This window comes from Columba livia, chromosome 2 (assembly GCF_036013475.1).
Source record: "Columba livia isolate bColLiv1 breed racing homer chromosome 2, bColLiv1.pat.W.v2, whole genome shotgun sequence".
Classification (NCBI taxonomy): domain Eukaryota; kingdom Metazoa; phylum Chordata; class Aves; order Columbiformes; family Columbidae; genus Columba; species Columba livia.
In genome coordinates this window covers 26,884,182-26,901,179 of record NC_088603.1, presented here as the reverse complement: position 1 = coordinate 26,901,179, position 16,998 = coordinate 26,884,182, and the positions used below count along the sequence as shown (strand labels likewise).

Here is a 16,998-nt window from a genome sequence, read left to right as displayed (position 1 = left end):
AGGTGAGGGCATCCACTGTGCAGAGAACGGGAAGATAATTGCTGAGTTGCATCGATCCAGGAAGGTGTGTTCTCCACAAAAGCAGAAAGTACAGGGAGGCCAATGCTGCAGCTGATGCAAAAGGACCCTGCTGCATGTGGGACCCAGAAGGCAACCATGGTGGCTCCTGTAGTCCTTCTCCTGCATGGAGAAGAAAGCTGTTGGAGGGAGCGTGGCAGTGAGAGCTAACATCATTTAGGGGGGAAACTTGTATATCTCTGCATAGAGGTGTACGTGGAGCACTTGTATATTCTGCACCATGCAGTCTTTGCCTAACACATGTACTTTTATACAACACTTTTTTTTTTTTTTTTTTTTAAATAACGGAATCTAAAACTTGGTCCACTTGTCTTTCACATGAGTGCAGTAATACGGAGCCCACGGAGTCCACAGAGCAGCTCTGTCTCCTCCTTCTGCCGTTCTCCCCGCTATCCCCGCACCTGCAACTTGTTGGCCGGGCCAGCGGGCTGACAGAGCCGTGTCCGCAGGGAGAGTTAGGCTTTTCCGCCCCCGGTTCGGGCGGGCCGGGGCGGGGGGACACAGGGGGTTGTCGCGCTGCGTTCAGCGCTCTGCGCCGGAGGCGGCCCGGGGCGGCGCGGAGGGGCGGGACGGCACGGCACGGGACGGGAGGGGACGGGCCGGGCCGCGGCGCGGGGAGCAGCGGGGAGCGGCCATGGGGAAGCTGCTGGCGGTGGCTCTCGTCGGGATCGCGGCAGCCTTGGTGGCCGAGCGGCTGCTGGCCTTTCGGTGAGCCGCCCTGCCGCCGCGGGCCGTGCGGCGTCGCCGGGAGTCGCGCAGCGGGAGCGGGGAACGGGGCCGGTTCCCGGGCGCACGGGGCGCGGCGCCGCTGTCCCGGAGGTTAACGGAGTTGCGGGCGGCCGGGGGTACCGGGGACCCCGGGCGGGATGGACTGTGGGGTGTCGGAGCTGCGTGTCCCGTTGCTGGCGATGCGGGATGGGACTGAGTGGAGCCCGCAGCTGAGGGGTGGCCGCCGGTGCCCGCCACGGGACCGAGACGGGCAGGGGTGGCGGGTGCACCCCTCCGAGCGTGTGGGCACTTAAGCTCCGCATCTGGGGCGTAACTTTAGCGAATAGATGCCCTTGCACAAGCACGGTTGGGGCCAGCAGGTAAAAGTTCATCACCACTGCCATCGCTATCATCATAAAGGGAACTGGTTTTCCCCAGAGAAAGGCTGGGCACTGGCTTGCTCAGCTGTGCCCCTTCAGAAGCATTTATGCACTAGAAACGCCCTTTCAGTAAGGGGATGTGAAATCCTGCCTGGCAAGAAGCTGGTGTCAAGGGGGCCAAAGAGAGAGGGTGCCCTGTGTCCGAGGGGCTGGTACCTCTGTTTTTGCACAGAACGCAGCTTACAGGGATATGCCAAAAACACTGTCTTCGGATTTACTTCATTTTCTCTCAATTGGCAAAACAGTAAGTGGAAATTGCGTTGCCAGAAACTTGCATTATTTTCTACCAAAGCTGACCGCTGGATAACAATAGCCCCTGTGTACATGAGGTTTTCTCTGAAGGAGCACAGACTTCTGCGATTGTAAGTTGCGACCTCTCTAGTAGCTAAAATACCCAGCCAAATCATGCTGACGGGCAGTGAGGTGTCAATATGAACACTAGTGTTGCAGCAGTTTCTGACCTGAAAGCTAGTAAACACAAACTGGTTGTTTCCGGCCACAAAAGTGATAGTAAATTACTGTGTTGCAAGGCAGCTACATCATTATAATTTTGCTCATGTCCACAAGGACTCCAAATGCCTGACCTTAAAGCAACAACATCCATCTAACTGATCTTTGGGTAGGTAGTAATTGTAGCTAATTACAAAAAGAGAGTTATACTCCCTGGACTCAGGTACCTCACATGGATGTGTGCATCTTGAATTAAATCCACCACAAGTGCTGGTGATAACTGGGGTGGTTACATGACCCTCCTCCCCTGGAGTTGCACAAGCTGGAGGGGCAGAACTAGAAAATACTCCCAGGTTTTAGTGGGATGAACCATTTCAAAGCAGTGTGGAGACCAGGGGACCCTATGAACAAATGAAATATTGTGAATCTGGTAAAGCAGAATCTCCTGATCGAAACAGGATCCCCCTGTCTCTGTAGCTCTCTGTGGGTTTTTCCTGTGTGCTGTGTTTTCAGCAAATTGCAGCATAGCAGCGGTCTTAAGACGGTTGCGGAGTTTGGAAACACACATCTTTAGATAACAAAGTACTCTAAAATCATTTAACACAGCCTTGAGAGGAGAAACTGTGGATAGTGTTAACTCTTGCCAGGCCTCTCTGTTACCCATCTCCCCTCCCCAGAAGGCGGGAATCCAGCAAAGACTTTTTGCTTTTCCTTCTGAGTTTGGTATGTTCCATCTAGATAGTATGACACAACAATCCATGAAATGCTTAAAAGATAAGGCTTGAAGAATTATTACACATCTCTTACAAACTTAATTATTCTTAAATGAGGTTTGCTTATGCATCTATCATATTGCTGATAGCTACCAAATGGACTTGAGTAGTGCTTGTGCAGCAGGAAACAGGTGAAGTTCTTACCAACTGAAATTACACCGATTCCCCTACTGACAATTTAATTTGCTAATTCTTCTCTGAAGAAAGGTCTGAGCTAATTTGTAAAACCTGAATGTGAATTATACTATGCTATGATATTATTGTTCATATATATTTATATACACACACACAACGTTATAATTTCGTAACACTCTTTATTAATATGGTGCTCAGCTTGCATAATATGTTCAAAACAGCAGTGTGCTTCCAGAAAGATGCTGACAGTTTGAAAATAATTGGGAGGGAATACAAAAATGGGAAGTGGTGTTCAGTCCTGTCAGGATAAAAAAAACCCAACTAACCAACCAACCAACCAACCAAAACCAACAACAAAACAACCCCGAAAAACCCCAAAACCACCAAACAAATAAAAAACCCCACAAACAAGCAAAAAACCCCAGCAAACCCAAACTTGGGACTGGCAAGTCTGGAGAAGAGAAAAACTGAAAGACAGAAATGTTTGAGTGTGCAACAAGTTGCTGCTGAGGGAAAGGGAATGCTTGTGGTCTGTGTGCCACCAAGCGGGACAGCAGGTGGAGGGCTGAAGCTGGAAAGAAGAACTGGATGGGAGGCGGTGCTGTGCACTGGGGTTCCACCAAGTGAGAAAATTCCTGCTCTTTTTGAAGTTGCATTCCCCACAGTTTGCAGGTCCGCTGTGTTTTCAGTACGGCCAGTTAGTTATCTAGGCCATCTGGCTTAGCAGCTAAGGCTGGCTGAGCTAGATAAACTGACACATTTTGGAAAAGCCTCTGTATACACTGCAGGCTTGTGACCGGTGTTCTTTTGAATTACTCTCATTCCAGCCCATGAAGTGTTTCCCTGGGAATGCTGTCGGGATATCATCAGCCCTCGCTGGCTGCTGGCTGAGTTCCTGCTGCGCTTGGGGCACAGGGACGCTTGAGATCTGCCCAGGGAAAGCCGATGCAAATGGGAAAGGGAAAAGACCTGAGCAGGCAGCAGAGTGAACTTTGGGCATGATCACCCCCATCCAGCCTCGGGGGATTAGTGGGTTCTGCTGTGCAGGGATGGTGAGGGGGGAGCTGATATCCCTCCTTTGCTGCTTGAGGGCTGGGAGCCCCTGCAGTTTGCTGTCAGGACCTCTGAGGTAGGGAAAAGGGCTTGGGAGAGTGTTACTTGGCTCCTTTCCCTTGTCTCATGTTAACAACTTGTGTCAATGATACAGCATCAAAGAAATTTAGAATTCAGAATTAAGTGATTAAAAAAATGCAGGACTGACATACCATACAGTGCTCAGCTGTATTGCATATTTATATATAAACTGCTGTTTAGTTTATGCCTGAAACTATGACATAAACATAGCTAGGTTTTGCTATGGGATCTTTGCATTCAGAATTTCCTGTGGTTTGAGGCAATGCATCCTCAACATGTATGATAGGCATGCAAAGGAGTAACTACATTAGTTTACAAGCTTTCTTTCTGGGGCGGTGGGGGGAAGATAAAAATAAAAATTAAAAAGAAAGAAATATTCCAGTACACTAGCTTGACATTTTTACATAGAAACACAACGTATTTGCTTATGGCACTGCAGACCGCCATGGTCAAACACAGCAGTCCTCGTAGTGAGATGCCTTTCATATAGACTTGCAGACAACTTGAAATGGAGGAGATGGAGAAATGTGCAGGTACCTGTCTGTATCTGCTTGTCCAGTAAAGTGTGAGCCAGAAATTGAGTTTTGTGGGTATCCAGGAATGAAATAAGCACTGCTGAAGGATAATGCTCTGGGTGGGTACCAGGAGAGAAGAGGAAGGGGCGGGGTAATTGCTGAAAATTTTACTTCTAAGTCCTGCCTGTTGTCAGGAAATGGTAGTCCTGTCTTGCAATAACGCGATCGCTGCTTTTGGGTGTGGGGTAAGAAACGAAGACAGTGCAGCCACTGGTGGCCTGGTCACCAAAAATAGCCAGTGGGTTGGGGTAGAAGGTCTCTCTTTCCTCATCTGAAATGCTGGTCCTAACTGCAGGGTTGCTACTATATTTAGGTGGCTGAAACCTGAAGAAAGTGTGGCTGTGTTATTTTATCATTTGAGCTGTGTGGGTCATGGAAGCTTGTTTCTGAAGCTCATGAATCAAGTCAGGTTCCTGAAGATACTCAGTGTAGGAGAATCACGATATTCTGCAAGCATCGCAGTGATTTGGAGCGATTGATGTTGTCAGTTCTGGGTTTTGCTTATTCAGTATTTTACAGCTGATTTGTTGCTTCTTTATGACAGACAATAAAACTAAGATAAAGCTATTCTAGAAATGTTACCTGCTTTAAAACTGGCTGTGTGCTGTTAACCCTGCTCTTTGCTCTTGCAGGAACAGACTCAATGCTTCGCGGGAAATAGCCCCAGTAACCCTCCCGAACTGTCGGCTCATTAAAGGGATCGGTACGTGCTCAAAATAACTGAGTGCATTGCTTTTGTCCAGCCTTATTTTGCAACTGCTTCTTAAAGCCAGCTTCCAAGCCTTATCCTGAAAGCAAAGTGCTAATTTGGCTTTCACTTGTTGCACTTCGAGGTAGGGAGAAACTGCAGAAGGAAAATTATACTGGAAAACTAGCCAGTTTGGTGTAATATTTTTGCCTTTGGTATTTAATGTTTCCGTGGAAGTCAGTACCTTACAAACACTCCTGTTTTGCTCAACCACTTAGGAAATCATTTGGCTTTTAGATGAGGGTGTGCTTGGTTCTTCAGGCAGGTGCCCACAGGTGAGCTGGTGACCTCTTGAAGACAGGATGTGGTGCCAGGGTGGCGGCTCCAGGAGAAAGCCACCGGCATGGGGTGAAGGAGCGGCTGCTCAACGCCAGCCGGGTTGGCCTGCCTTAGCACCTCATTGAAATGAGGAGATTTCGGAGACGGCTGGTACCGCACCTTGTGAACAGCAGCCAGGAGCTCGGTGTGGTTGCATAATTCAGCTGTGTGGTTTCAAAGAGCAAGGGGTCATATTTGTCATCTTAGTGTGGTTTGCAAGAGGTTTAACAGGGTGGCTAGTATGTTGACTTTGTACTTTGGGTCATGTGTTTAACACATGGCAATGTTTCTCTCTTTTTTTTTCCTCCCTTTAACTTTAAAATTGATGACTTTTTTTGTCTTTCCCCCAAATTAGAATTTTTAAATCTAATACAGGCTTAGTGACTGGGAGTTTTCTCCTCCTTAGTATTTTTGGCTATGTCTTGAATTCTGTTGAAATCTGCCTGGATTTTGCATGTGTGAAAGTCATTGAATGAGCTTTAACAGCCTTGCCTTTGAGCTTGCTGAGTCACTGTGTTGATTCCATAAATGATGCTTTTTCCTTGTGTCAGGAATTGATCATCTTTGTAAAGTCAAATTACTGCCACGCATGAGCATGTGCACAGTTCCTTTGCCTGAGGTGATGTGCATGAGAAATTGCATTTGAAAAAATGTTCCAGGTCTTTTAGATTGAGCTGAAATTTACTCATCCAAGACTCTGAATAATGCTTGTTTGATGGTGATTAATAGAAAAGTCATTTCTGAGTAATTCTTTTAAGCATATCACTATTGCAATCTTTACAAAGACATTTTGCAACATGATTGCTCTGTTGAGGAAAGAAGGAAAGCTGGAAATTGCAAATACAATTGTGTTTAATTTCCAAACAATAACTCAGTTTTGGTGCCTGACATTTACGTGGAGATTAGGTGAGTTCTGAGAACCTGGCTCTGCTCAGAGGTGGCAGTGGATCCCTTTACAGAACTTCGTTTCTTCTTCTTGCTGTGCTCCTGAAACCCAGTCCCCTCACATGGACCCCTGCACCTTGCTTTGCCTTCACTCTGTCATTTGCTGCTCTTTGGAAAAATTAAAATGCCAAAAGTTAATTCAGCAGGTCCATTGTGGCAGAAAGAGAAATAAAAAAGGATTTGTGTAAACTTAAAAGCTTGCATGTTCGTGCAAATGTTTTCCAAAATTCATTCACTATGACTTGGGGGGGGTGGGGTATATCACAGTATCACTGTGGTATATTACTCAGAGAGATCAAGGAGCTCAAATATCTAGATGCTGCCCAGGTAGCACTGTTCAGACCAGGGGTTTGCAGTACTCAGATCTGTGAGGTTGCTCTTGTGTGTGACTTTGTGTAAGGATATCTTTCTACATGGACCTCTTGGTCCTCTGAGACTTTTTCCTTTAAAATGCCAGTATAAAGTTGAATAAATAATCTGCCTTTATTTCAGTGTTTAAAACAGTCCTTCTGAACTCTTAAGTAAGTGGGACATAGGTAATGAGCTGGATCAACTCTGAACAAAATAAACTATCCATTCTGTACATAGAAGAACAGGCATCTGGTACAGTCTGTTGTAATCATGTTAATAGTAGTGTATCCGTAGTAAAGGAAGCAAACCCTTAGTAAGTCAAAAAATTCTCTAGTGGAGCCTTTTCTTTCTGCACAATTTCATCTTTTCTGTGTCTCTCTTTTGTTTTTTTTAAGACTTTGATCTGTTCTGCCTTGGGAATATTGTGCAATGTAAACACAGATGCAAACATTGAACAAATCAATAAAAAATCACAGCTTGTCCTAAACCTCATTGACAAATACGTAGGAAAGACTGTATTTGTAGAATAAGCAGTATCTTCTGAATTTTATTAGTGTCTAATCATGTTACTGGTTTATAATAAACTGACCATATGTCCTGTACTAGTTCCTAAAGTTCAAGAAGCTACTGTAGAAATTACTAGAAATACTTGCATCTGGGAACAATTAAGGGAGTGTGGGTGAAATAGTCACTTGCTTTTGGACATTAAATCCAGGTGGTTTTCTGTTAGATGCACCTGTGGAATACATCATACTAACATAAAATAAATAACAGAAAAACCCACATTTCTAGGGTAAGCAGTAATTTTTCTTGGTGTATTTATTTTTTTTTTAATGCCACCTCTTCAGTTAATGCCATGGACAAGATGGGCTTGGTGATACAATTAACCAATATTATAGTGCAGGTAGCTGGTACCTAATAAATCAGTTCCTAACTCTCTCTGAGCAAACTGATCTGGTTGAAGATGTCTCTGCTCATTGCAGGGTAGTTGGACTAGATGACCTTTAATGGTCCCTTCCAACCCAAACTGTTCTATGAGTCTATATAGCGCCTGTGACTGCAGCCCAGAGCCTTCCCAAAATGTGGCCTGCAGGAGAGGCCAGGAGCTTGCCCATGTCTGTGTGTCTGTCCCTTCTTTGCTGTCTCCGCTGTGCTGGCTCAGCAGGGTTGTGCTGAATCAGCATTTCTCTGCTTTTCTGACAGCGCGCTCTCTCTTCCACACAAACCAGGACCTGACTGAGAAGTAGCCAAAATGTGCTTTTCTGGGCAGTTTCTTCTGAAGTAGTGGGGTGCGAAACTCTCATTACTCTCCTTCCACCAGAAACTTGTACTTTTTAATTATCTGCTCCCAATTAGCCCGCTCATCTTTCTGCTTGGCAGCCTCCCTAATTCAGTAGCACTAAATTATTATATCTCTGTTTATTCACTCACCAGCATAGTCTGCCAGTAAAAGCTGTCTGTCCAGCTCAGATCACCATGGTAATAGAGCCTCTCAGCATTTATTAATGTTGTTATTTTTGCAGCAATCCCGGGAAGTGGGGAATCACTGCTAACCCCATCTTATAAATTAACCAAGACTTGGAGAGACCAAGAGCTGAGGCAAAGGAGCTTGTTGCTTAAACCAGGGTGTGAGCCAAGCTGAAAAAAAAACACCCAACAACCCAAATTCAGAATTTTAGTTGGAAAATGATGCTTGTGGTGGAGCAGGGGCTGGCTGAGGCTGAAGAGGAGCTGTCCCTGTCCCTCTGGCAGAAGTTGTGCCACCGCATCTCCCCAGGGCTGAGCTGGGCAGGAATTTGCCTGGACGGGCAAATTTGGGGATCTGGTTCCTCCCCACAAGGGCCGTTCAGTGACCACAAGATGAATTACAGTGCGGCTGAAACAGTGCTGGGTTAAATAGGAGTTACATAAAAGCAAACAATAACCCAACTAGAATTTGCAGGCACTTCCTCAGGAGGAGGTGCTGAGATGCTGGAGATGGTGTGAACCATGTTCAGGTCATGCCGGTGGTCTGTGGCCAAGCAGGAGGGGGTGTGGAAAAATGGGACAAGCTGGGTGAAAAACCTTTGTGTTGGTTGCTCTGTTAAAGAAAACCTGCAGAACAACCTCCTTCTTGAAGCAAATGCTCCCAAGTGGGTTTGCTCCATCATCTATCATCTGGAAAGTGGCCTGTGGAGAATGCTGGTTGTGCTGGTGATTGGGAGAGGGAAGGCTTCTTAGGGGAGCGGTGAGAATGTGGGATGGCAAATTTGCTTCAGCATCAGACTAAAAGGTCTGTGGAGCTCTTTATCAAAGCCTAAAATTACTGCAATGTTCTTAATAAAGGGCTTTAAAAAAGTTTCTTTCCCTTTTCTCTTCTCCCTTCTCTCTTCTCCCTTCTTTCTCCCTTCTCCCTTCTCCCTTCTCCCTTCTCCCTTCTCCCTTCTCCCTTCTCCCTTCCCTCCTCTTTCTTCCTTTTTCCTTTTCTTTCGTGGTCAGGAAAAATAGTACAGGAAATGGCAATATTGGTAATGATTACCTGCAGTTAAGTGTGGTCTAACTATTAAAGCCCTTAGCTGTTAAAGATATAGTAGGTTCTCTGTCACTTGAGAGCTTTAATTAAATATTGGGCAATCCATCTTAGCGAAGCGTCTCAGCTCAACCAGGAGAATTAGTGTGTGCAATTGCCAGAGCTGCCTTATGCAAGCGTGCAGGCTGAGCGATGGTGTGGGTCTCACCTGAAAAATCCTGTCGTCTGTGGTAACTGCTGGTTGCAGAACACTGTTGTCAGAAGTGGGAGATTCATCCCATGCCGCCCTGGGGCACATGGAGCAGGAGACTGCCCAGCCACTGTAGGGCACCCCTGAGCCCCCAGAAAGAGGTGAACCCCAGTAGTGTTTGCTAACCCCGCGTGCTGCTGCCTTCTGCTACCACTGCTAATGGATGCGAACTCTTCTGCTGAACTTCATAGCTTGTGCAGTCATATCAGAAAGAGGCATTCGTGAGAGCTGGAATTGTACTAAAAAGGAGGTTTATTCAATGGGAAATATTTAATGTTGTCTGAAGAGGCCTGTTTATCTCTGTCTTGCAGAAGCTGGCTCAGAAGATATCGACATACTTCCCAATGGACTGGCTTTCATCAGCTCCGTAAGTGCTGTACTCCTTCCCATGCAGGCCTTGCTGCTTCCTTATCTACAGAAACTGTAGGTAAAAATTGCGGGATGGGCTCTTTTTTTCTACATGACTGGCTGGCTCTATAGGAACGGCCCAGACTTCTGTCAGCTTAGCCAGAGTTTCCTTCTGCTTGAGCAAGTGCAGTTCTCAACACTGAAGTGATGGTGGTAACTCTGAGACGTTTCCTATTGCACTGACTTGTCTGCCCATGTAACCTTGAATTTCTTCCATCCTGCTTCCTTGAAATGCTGAAATTTCAAACCTCTCCCGTGTTAAGAAGGTGTGTTAATTCCCTACCTTAAAAAGAAAAAAAAATCAGATGAGGTGTGTTGATTTTGTTGTTCCTGTTGGGTTTTTTTTTAGCCTTTAGGACATAGGTTTTCAAGCTTTTCTTTGCACTCAGGACGGCTAGTGAATACTTTCTAAAACAAAAGCTGATGTTTTCATCTGTGTGCTCCAGGGACACCCAGGGAATGATAATATTGCAAAAGTCATGCCAGAAATTGTGAGCTGTTTGTGCTGCTGCTGCTCCCCGTGGCTTGACCCCGTTGGATGCATTCTGTGGTGCCGTGCTCCCAGTTTGTCCCCACAGCCTGTCTGTTTGCAGGGTGGTTTGACAAATGGGGAGCACCCACCTGGAGGGTGGCTGCAGTGGGTGGCAGGTGCTGCCCTGTACATGGCTGCTTGTGCTCCCTGCAACTGGGTCCCTCTGCGCTGGGACTGGGGCAGAGCTGGTCCCTCTGCCACCATTGTAGCACAGGGGGCAGAAGCAAAGGGCTTGTGTCATAAATATTGTGGCCAGCAGGACTGGGGAATGATCGTCCCACTGTACTCGGCACTGGTGAGGTCACACCTCAAATCCTGTGTTGAGTTTTGGGCTCCTCACTACAGGAAAGACATGGAGGTGCTGGAGAGAGTTCAGAGAAGGGCAACGAAGCTGGTGATGGGTTTGGAGCACAAGTCTGATGAGGAGCAGCTGAGGGAACTGGGGCTGTTCAGCCTGGAGAAAAGGGAGACCTTATTGCTGCCTACAGCTACCTGAGAGGAGGTTGTAGAATGGAAGGTGTTGGTCTTGTCTCCCAAGTAATAAATGATAGGACGAGAGGAAATTACCTCAAGTTGCACCAGGGGAGGTTTAGATTGGATATTAAGAAAACTTTTTTTCCTGGAAGGGTTGTGAAGCGCTGGAACAGGCTGCCCAGGGGAGCGGTTGAGTCACCATCATTGGAGGTGTTTAAAAGATGTGTAGGTGAGGTTTTAGGGACATGGTTTAGAGGTGGACCTGACAGCATTAGGTTAATACTTGGACTCAATGATCTTAAAGGTCTTTACAAACCAAAATGATTCTGTGATTCTATTCTATGACATCCTGATGTGTGTTTGCAAGCCCAAACAAGGCTCCATGTTTTCAGCCCTGTGGTGCTTCCCTTTACCTTTTATTCAGGAATGATTTTCCTATGTTTTGATTTTACAGGGCTTGAAATATCCAGTATTAAAGAACCCTGAACTGGACAAGCCAGGTGAAATCTTTTTGATGGATTTGAATGAAGACAATCCCAAAGCAGTGGAACTGAGAATCAGCCGAGGGTTTGATCTGGCATCATTTGTCCCTCATGGAATCAGCACCTACATAGACAAAGGTAAAGAGACCTTTAGCCTGAGGTGATGTCGAATCTCAGCCTAAAGATCAATAATAGAAACACCTTTGTGGCCTTGCATTCCACCCGCAATAGCCTGCGCCTGCTGGGACGGAAAAAGATGTCTGGGTATTTTATTTTTTTGGGGCTCTTTTCTAAAGGCAGCTGCTAAGGCAAACACCTTTGCACATACTCACAGACTGTCTGAGACAGAAAGGTGTCCTGTGTGTTGAAAAGAAAGAAAACATGCGAAGAGTGTGAGGAGTTGAAAATCACACGAAGTTTGTTTTAGCAGTTTACATCTGTCTCACCCTGGGGTCAAGGGTTTTCAGGAGATGTGTGTTCCACCAACTAGTAGTGACCAGACACAGATTTTTGTGGCTAAATTATAAATTATCAAAGCTTTGCAAATTACCAAAATCTCTGGTACTCTGTGGCTAAGCCATGTTCTCATCTCTAAGACCAACAAAATACTCTTCGTGCTCTCCTTCCTCTCTTTTTCCCTGTCCTTTCACTGGGAGTTTCAGAAGGGTAATTGGAAGTCTGCAAATACTAAGAGAAAGAGAACTATTGGTGCAGCTTGGTCTGCATCCTCGTACAGTCACCCTTTAAGGGAAGCTGCTGGAGACATTGGTGGTGGCTAATTTAGGGTCTTACCAGAAGGGCTGGGCAGAGGGACTGCAGCCATATACAGAGTACAGAAGGAGGATACTCCTCCAGCTTGGTCAGGGGATGTAGTAAATAAACCAGAGTCTAAACTAGTCACTGCACTGCATCAGACTGCAAAATCCAGTGGCTTGGGCACAAGGATGGAGCCATAATTTCTTTCTTCCTTGGTAGAAATAGCAGAAACATAGTTTATACAGAAGTCCCCTGCAGAGTGGGCCCAGGAGAAGAGTAGCTGGAGGTCTGGAGCGAGGTGCAGTAGTATCTTGCATTGCTTTGGTACTTGTCCTTTGGCCTCTGAAGAGCCATGAGGGAAGGGCACCAAATGCAACACGTGCTCTGTGCTGGAGGCTGCTCAACAAACAGTTGCAAAGAACTGCTGAAATTCAGCTGTTTCTGTTTCTTTTTTTTTTTTAGATGACACCGTGTACCTCTTTGTTGTGAATCATCCCCATCAGAAGAGTACAGTAGAATTATTTAAATTTGTAGAAGATGACAATGCTCTAGTACATGTGAAAACCATTCGACATGACCTCCTGACAAGGTATTGGAGCCACATACCACCTTTTCCCAGAAGAACAAGCTGCTTTGGTAAAATCTAAAGTAGGATGATTTTGGGTTTAGGGTATTATTAATATATCCTCTTTAACCAGCTTTCCCGTTTCTGTTATTGATTACTTCTTATCTGTGTAATCAAACCCTGTATGACTACAATCTCTTCTGTGAATGATACTTTTAATAGATGTATCACTAAATCCATCTTAAGCACTGCTGTGGTTGATGCCGGTGAATTAGCTTGGCATCCGTTTCTCGTCTCGTGTAGCCTACTCTCAGGTCATTGCAGATATGAATCTTCAGATATTCTATTATTCTGAATTTGCTACACTCTAAACATACTTTTAGCTCTTTATTTTTCCTTTTGCATACAAAATTTTCTTGGTCTGTCCTGCTGCAAAATGATTGTAAGAGAAACAGAGCATGATAGATAGAGTTGTCACAACTCCTACCTGTTCTCTGGTGTCCAGTTGAATGTAATCGAAAGAGAGAAAAGTTTCCATGGGCTTGTGGACAGGTAGCCGGATCTCTAGCTGATGCCCTATAGTCCTGTCCAGGTCTCAGCACTACACAGTCCTGGCTCATGTAAAAGAAAATAGAAGTAAAAAGGATCTAAATAGGTTGGTGTTTATCTGAAGTAACATCTGTAGTTGCAGCCCCTTATTATCTGTGGGATGCCCATGTCCTGGCTGGACTCTGGGCAGTCCTACAGTGCTCCTTTGTACCTCTCATTTCATTATTTACTTTTTTATTCTTCCACTCTTTTTATTTTTTTTAGTGTGAATGATGTAGTAGCTGTGGGACCAGACAGCTTCTATGCTACCAATGACCACTACTTCTTTGACCATATCTTGATGTTTCTGGAGATGCTCTTGGGTTTAACTTGGTCAAATGTTGTTTACTACAGTCCAAAAGAAGTTAAAGAAGTAGCATCTGGGTTTTATTCAGCCAATGGAATTAACATTTCACCTGACAGAAAGTAAGTTTCTCCTTGCCTTTGAGTTTGTTCAATCACCCAAAAGAATCCTGAAATCCTAACTTATACATGTGGTACTGCTGGGGTCAAGTGTCTAAACCAGGTTTCGTAATACAATGTGCTACCTGTCCAATGTAAGCAATACAGAGGGTTTGTAGAACAGAAGTTGCATGTCTTGGTCTTTAACTAGAGGCAGTGTTTGCTGCTTTGCCTGGTGGTTTATATACAATAAGATCAAAGGTTGTTGCATTTTAACCAGCTGATACAGAAATTTGTGTGTATTGGTTACAAGGATAAATGGGACAGAATTTCTGCAAGTGAGGAATGCTCTACAGTCTTGAAGTCTGTGTGACTGAATTAACCAGTGCTGTGGTGTAGACAGGTCATCTTAAATTTTAAAAAAAAGCATGTTTGCGGATCTCACAATCCAAGGCCTGCTTCAGTGTCGTAATGAAGAGCTGGCACAGTGAGAAGCTGCATTAGCGTCTCAGCAGGTTGGCTTCACTCCAGTGCCCTGTGACCTGCTTGCAATCGCTTGCTATCGCTATGTGAGAGCTGTGGGCTGGCATTCCTCATGGGAAGAGCTGGGCTTGCATGGGAGGAACTGTCTGGTTTTGGTGTCTGCTTACTCATACACATTGCTAAGAGGCTCTTTCTTTTGAAGGTACATCTATGTTGCAGATATATTTGATCATAATATCCATGTTATGGAAAAACATGCTAATTGGAGTTTAACGCATGTAAAGGTAAGCTGCTGCTGTTTCATAGAAAAGAGGCATATATGAATTTTGGACAGATTAGTCTCCAGGAATGCCTGAGATTTTGGCCTGATTGTGTGTGAAGTTCTGTTTTGGATGGCTCCTGCTGTGGGTTTGCAGAGGTGCTGTGTGCCCTGTTACAGAGCTCCGGGTCTTCCACCCTCACACCATTAAGCAGATGCTGGGCTGTAGAGCCACAGTGGAGTCTGCCCAGTCAGTGGGGCTCAGACCACAAAGCAATGAAGTAACCAGCATGAGGCTTGGTGGGACTGAGCCGATGGGGAGGCTCAGCAACAGCAGGGAGGCTTATCATGACATGGAGGAGGGGATGAGGCATACTGGGGGGAAAGAAAAACAGCACTAATGGAGCAAATAATTAAAAAAAAATCAGTCTGAGTTAGGGACAAGCCTATTGATGATGTTACAGTTAGCTTCCAGGACTTGTAATTGCTTTAACTTCTCTTTTTTTCTTCTTTTTTCCTCTGTCATGGGTAGACGGTGCAGCTGGACACTATGGTTGACAACTTGTCTATTGACCCTCACACTGGAGACGTCTGGCTAGGATGTCATCCCGATGGGATGAAGCTGCTTTACAATGATCCTGAAAATCCACCTGGCTCTGAGGTGCGTTTTGGGAGATGTCACGGGTGTCTTGGCTATGTCTGTGCAAGAAAGCTGCTCTGTTCACATTGCCCTGGTGTAACTGAACTCTGCATGACATAGAGGAGAGCCTGGCCACACTTGGCTCCCAGCTTATATCTTCTGTTCGCGTGTGGAAAGCTGAACAGCATTTCCTCACTAACACCTATTCAGATCCTTAGGAGACAACTGAATCATTTGAACCCAGTAGCTCAGACATTCTAGACTCCCCAGGCTGCTTTCTATGCAGCTGTGGCTGCACAATCAGATCTTGATGAACTGTGTTAATTACTGAGCCGGCATCTCTGTGCCAAACAAAATATAATTGAGTGCAAAGCATGGCCAGAAATGTTCACACTGGAATGATTTATCTGTGTAAGTGCGGTTCATCAGTAGGTGACACTGTTATTCTTCTTTCCTCCTGAAATCAATGAGGCACTGGCATCAGCGTGCTGCAGCTGCCAGTGCAGGTGACTGGTTGGTGTCCATTTGATTCAGCCTTGTCTGCAGCTTCCCGTAAGGCAAAATTATCATGTGTGATAGCAGTAGGTTTATGATACTGGGCAGTTGTTTAGTCTGTCTGGAAAAAAGCATGAAAATAGAGGATATTAAGTAACTTTTAGGCTGGAAAAAACTGTGCATATGCCTAATGCTGGGGATGACTGCCTTTTTGCTTACTGGGGTGGAGACTCTGTTGTGCAACTACTTAAAAAAAAATAAACAGTCTTCATGGACCATGCTTCGCTGAAGCAGCATTTGTGGTCCTATCACACAAATCACTTGGTTGCAGTTACCAGCAGCTGATCAACCTCATTTGCTTAAATTAACATACTGATTGATGTTCCCTCCCTCCCTCCACCATGGAGGATTTTCAGCCACGGCTGTTTCAGTAGACGTGTCCCCCTCCTCCGGCAGGTCCTGCGCATCCAGAACATCCTCTCGGAGGAGCCGGTGGTGACGTGCGTCTATTCCGACAACGGCTCCGTGCTGCAGGGAACCTCGGTGGCATCCGTCTACGAGGGAAAGCTGCTCATCGGCACAGTCTTCCACAGAGCTCTCTACTGTGAGCTATAGCTCGTCTCGGGGGTAAGGGCTGCTGCAATGGAGAGGATTTAATTGCTTGGGAACTCACCTAGTTTCTGCTAGACTTGCTAACAACAAGACTGTTCCAGTAAAGGTTAACTAGAGCCATGGAAATGTATTTTAGCCTTCCTCACCAAATGAGAATTTTATGCAATAGTAGAGGAAATGGAATTGAAGGTGAGAAATTAGTTTCTTTGTGTAATGTGGAGGAGCCCATGTCAGGAACAAAGGGTAACCTTTAAGTTTAAATTCAAATTACAAATGACTGAACCATCACACATTGAACTATCTGTTGCGACTGGATTTCTGTGTGACATTTGTGGTTTTCCTTGTGTTTTGTTTTGTTTTGTTTTTTCCCCTGAGAATACTGATTTTGTAAATGAGAATTGCTAACTACCTGTGTGGTGTGCTTTCTTCTCACCAACCTTTGGGCCTTCCTAGGGACTGTGCTAAGGGTCCTTCTTCCAAAATTTCCTGTTGGCTTTCCCTAGTGCTTCCAAAATAACTGGAAGCAGAATAAATGGATAGTTCAGTCTCATTTCTTCCCTTTTCCCCCTTCAAGCCATTTCCTAACGTTTCTTCAGTTTCATAAATGTCTTAATCATACTAAGAAAAGAGGGAGGGGGGGCTCACTTTGAAGTGGTTTCTTAATAAGTCTTGAAAAGGGACTTTAAGAAAGCCTTTTGTTTTTTCCTTAAAGGGTGGGAAACAACTCCCAAGCACCTTTGGTGAGAAGTTCTTTAGCAGTTACTGTTGTTTGTCACAGCAAAGGGAGCATTTTGGGGTGCTTTGCCACGGTGACTACCTCCAAGTGTGGGTCATGCGTGTTCTGTGGTCCAGTCTGTGTGGAGCCGCTTCCCGCTGTGTGTCCGTGCG

At 45.4% G+C, this 16,998-nt stretch overlaps 1 protein-coding gene across 1 annotated transcript; it reads left to right on the top strand.

Annotated features, from left to right (window-relative positions):
* Window positions 1-625: 625 nt before the first annotated feature.
* LOC102089494 (serum paraoxonase/arylesterase 2) lies at window positions 626-16,515 on the top strand. Its single transcript, XM_065051112.1, has 9 exons — window positions 626-786; window positions 4,926-4,996; window positions 9,726-9,781; window positions 11,283-11,448; window positions 12,529-12,655; window positions 13,445-13,645; window positions 14,307-14,388; window positions 14,896-15,024; window positions 15,955-16,515. Exons 1-9 carry the CDS (start codon window positions 713-715, stop codon window positions 16,111-16,113), a joined length of 1,065 nt encoding a protein of 354 aa, XP_064907184.1. The 5' UTR covers window positions 626-712; the 3' UTR covers window positions 16,114-16,515.
* The last annotated feature ends 483 nt before the right edge of the window (window positions 16,516-16,998 follow it).

Bases quoted from the DNA above. Each gene is read 5' to 3' on its own strand.
- LOC102089494 (XM_065051112.1), top strand. From the start codon at position 713: ATGGGGAAGCTGCTGGCGGTGGCTCTCGTCGGGATCGCGGCAGCCTTG. The intron at 787-4,925 runs GTGAGCCGCCCT...TTGCTCTTGCAG, and splicing joins GAGCGGCTGCTGGCCTTTCG to GAACAGACTCAATGCTTCGC. The intron at 15,025-15,954 runs GTGCGTTTTGGG...CTCCTCCGGCAG, and splicing joins AAAATCCACCTGGCTCTGAG to GTCCTGCGCATCCAGAACAT.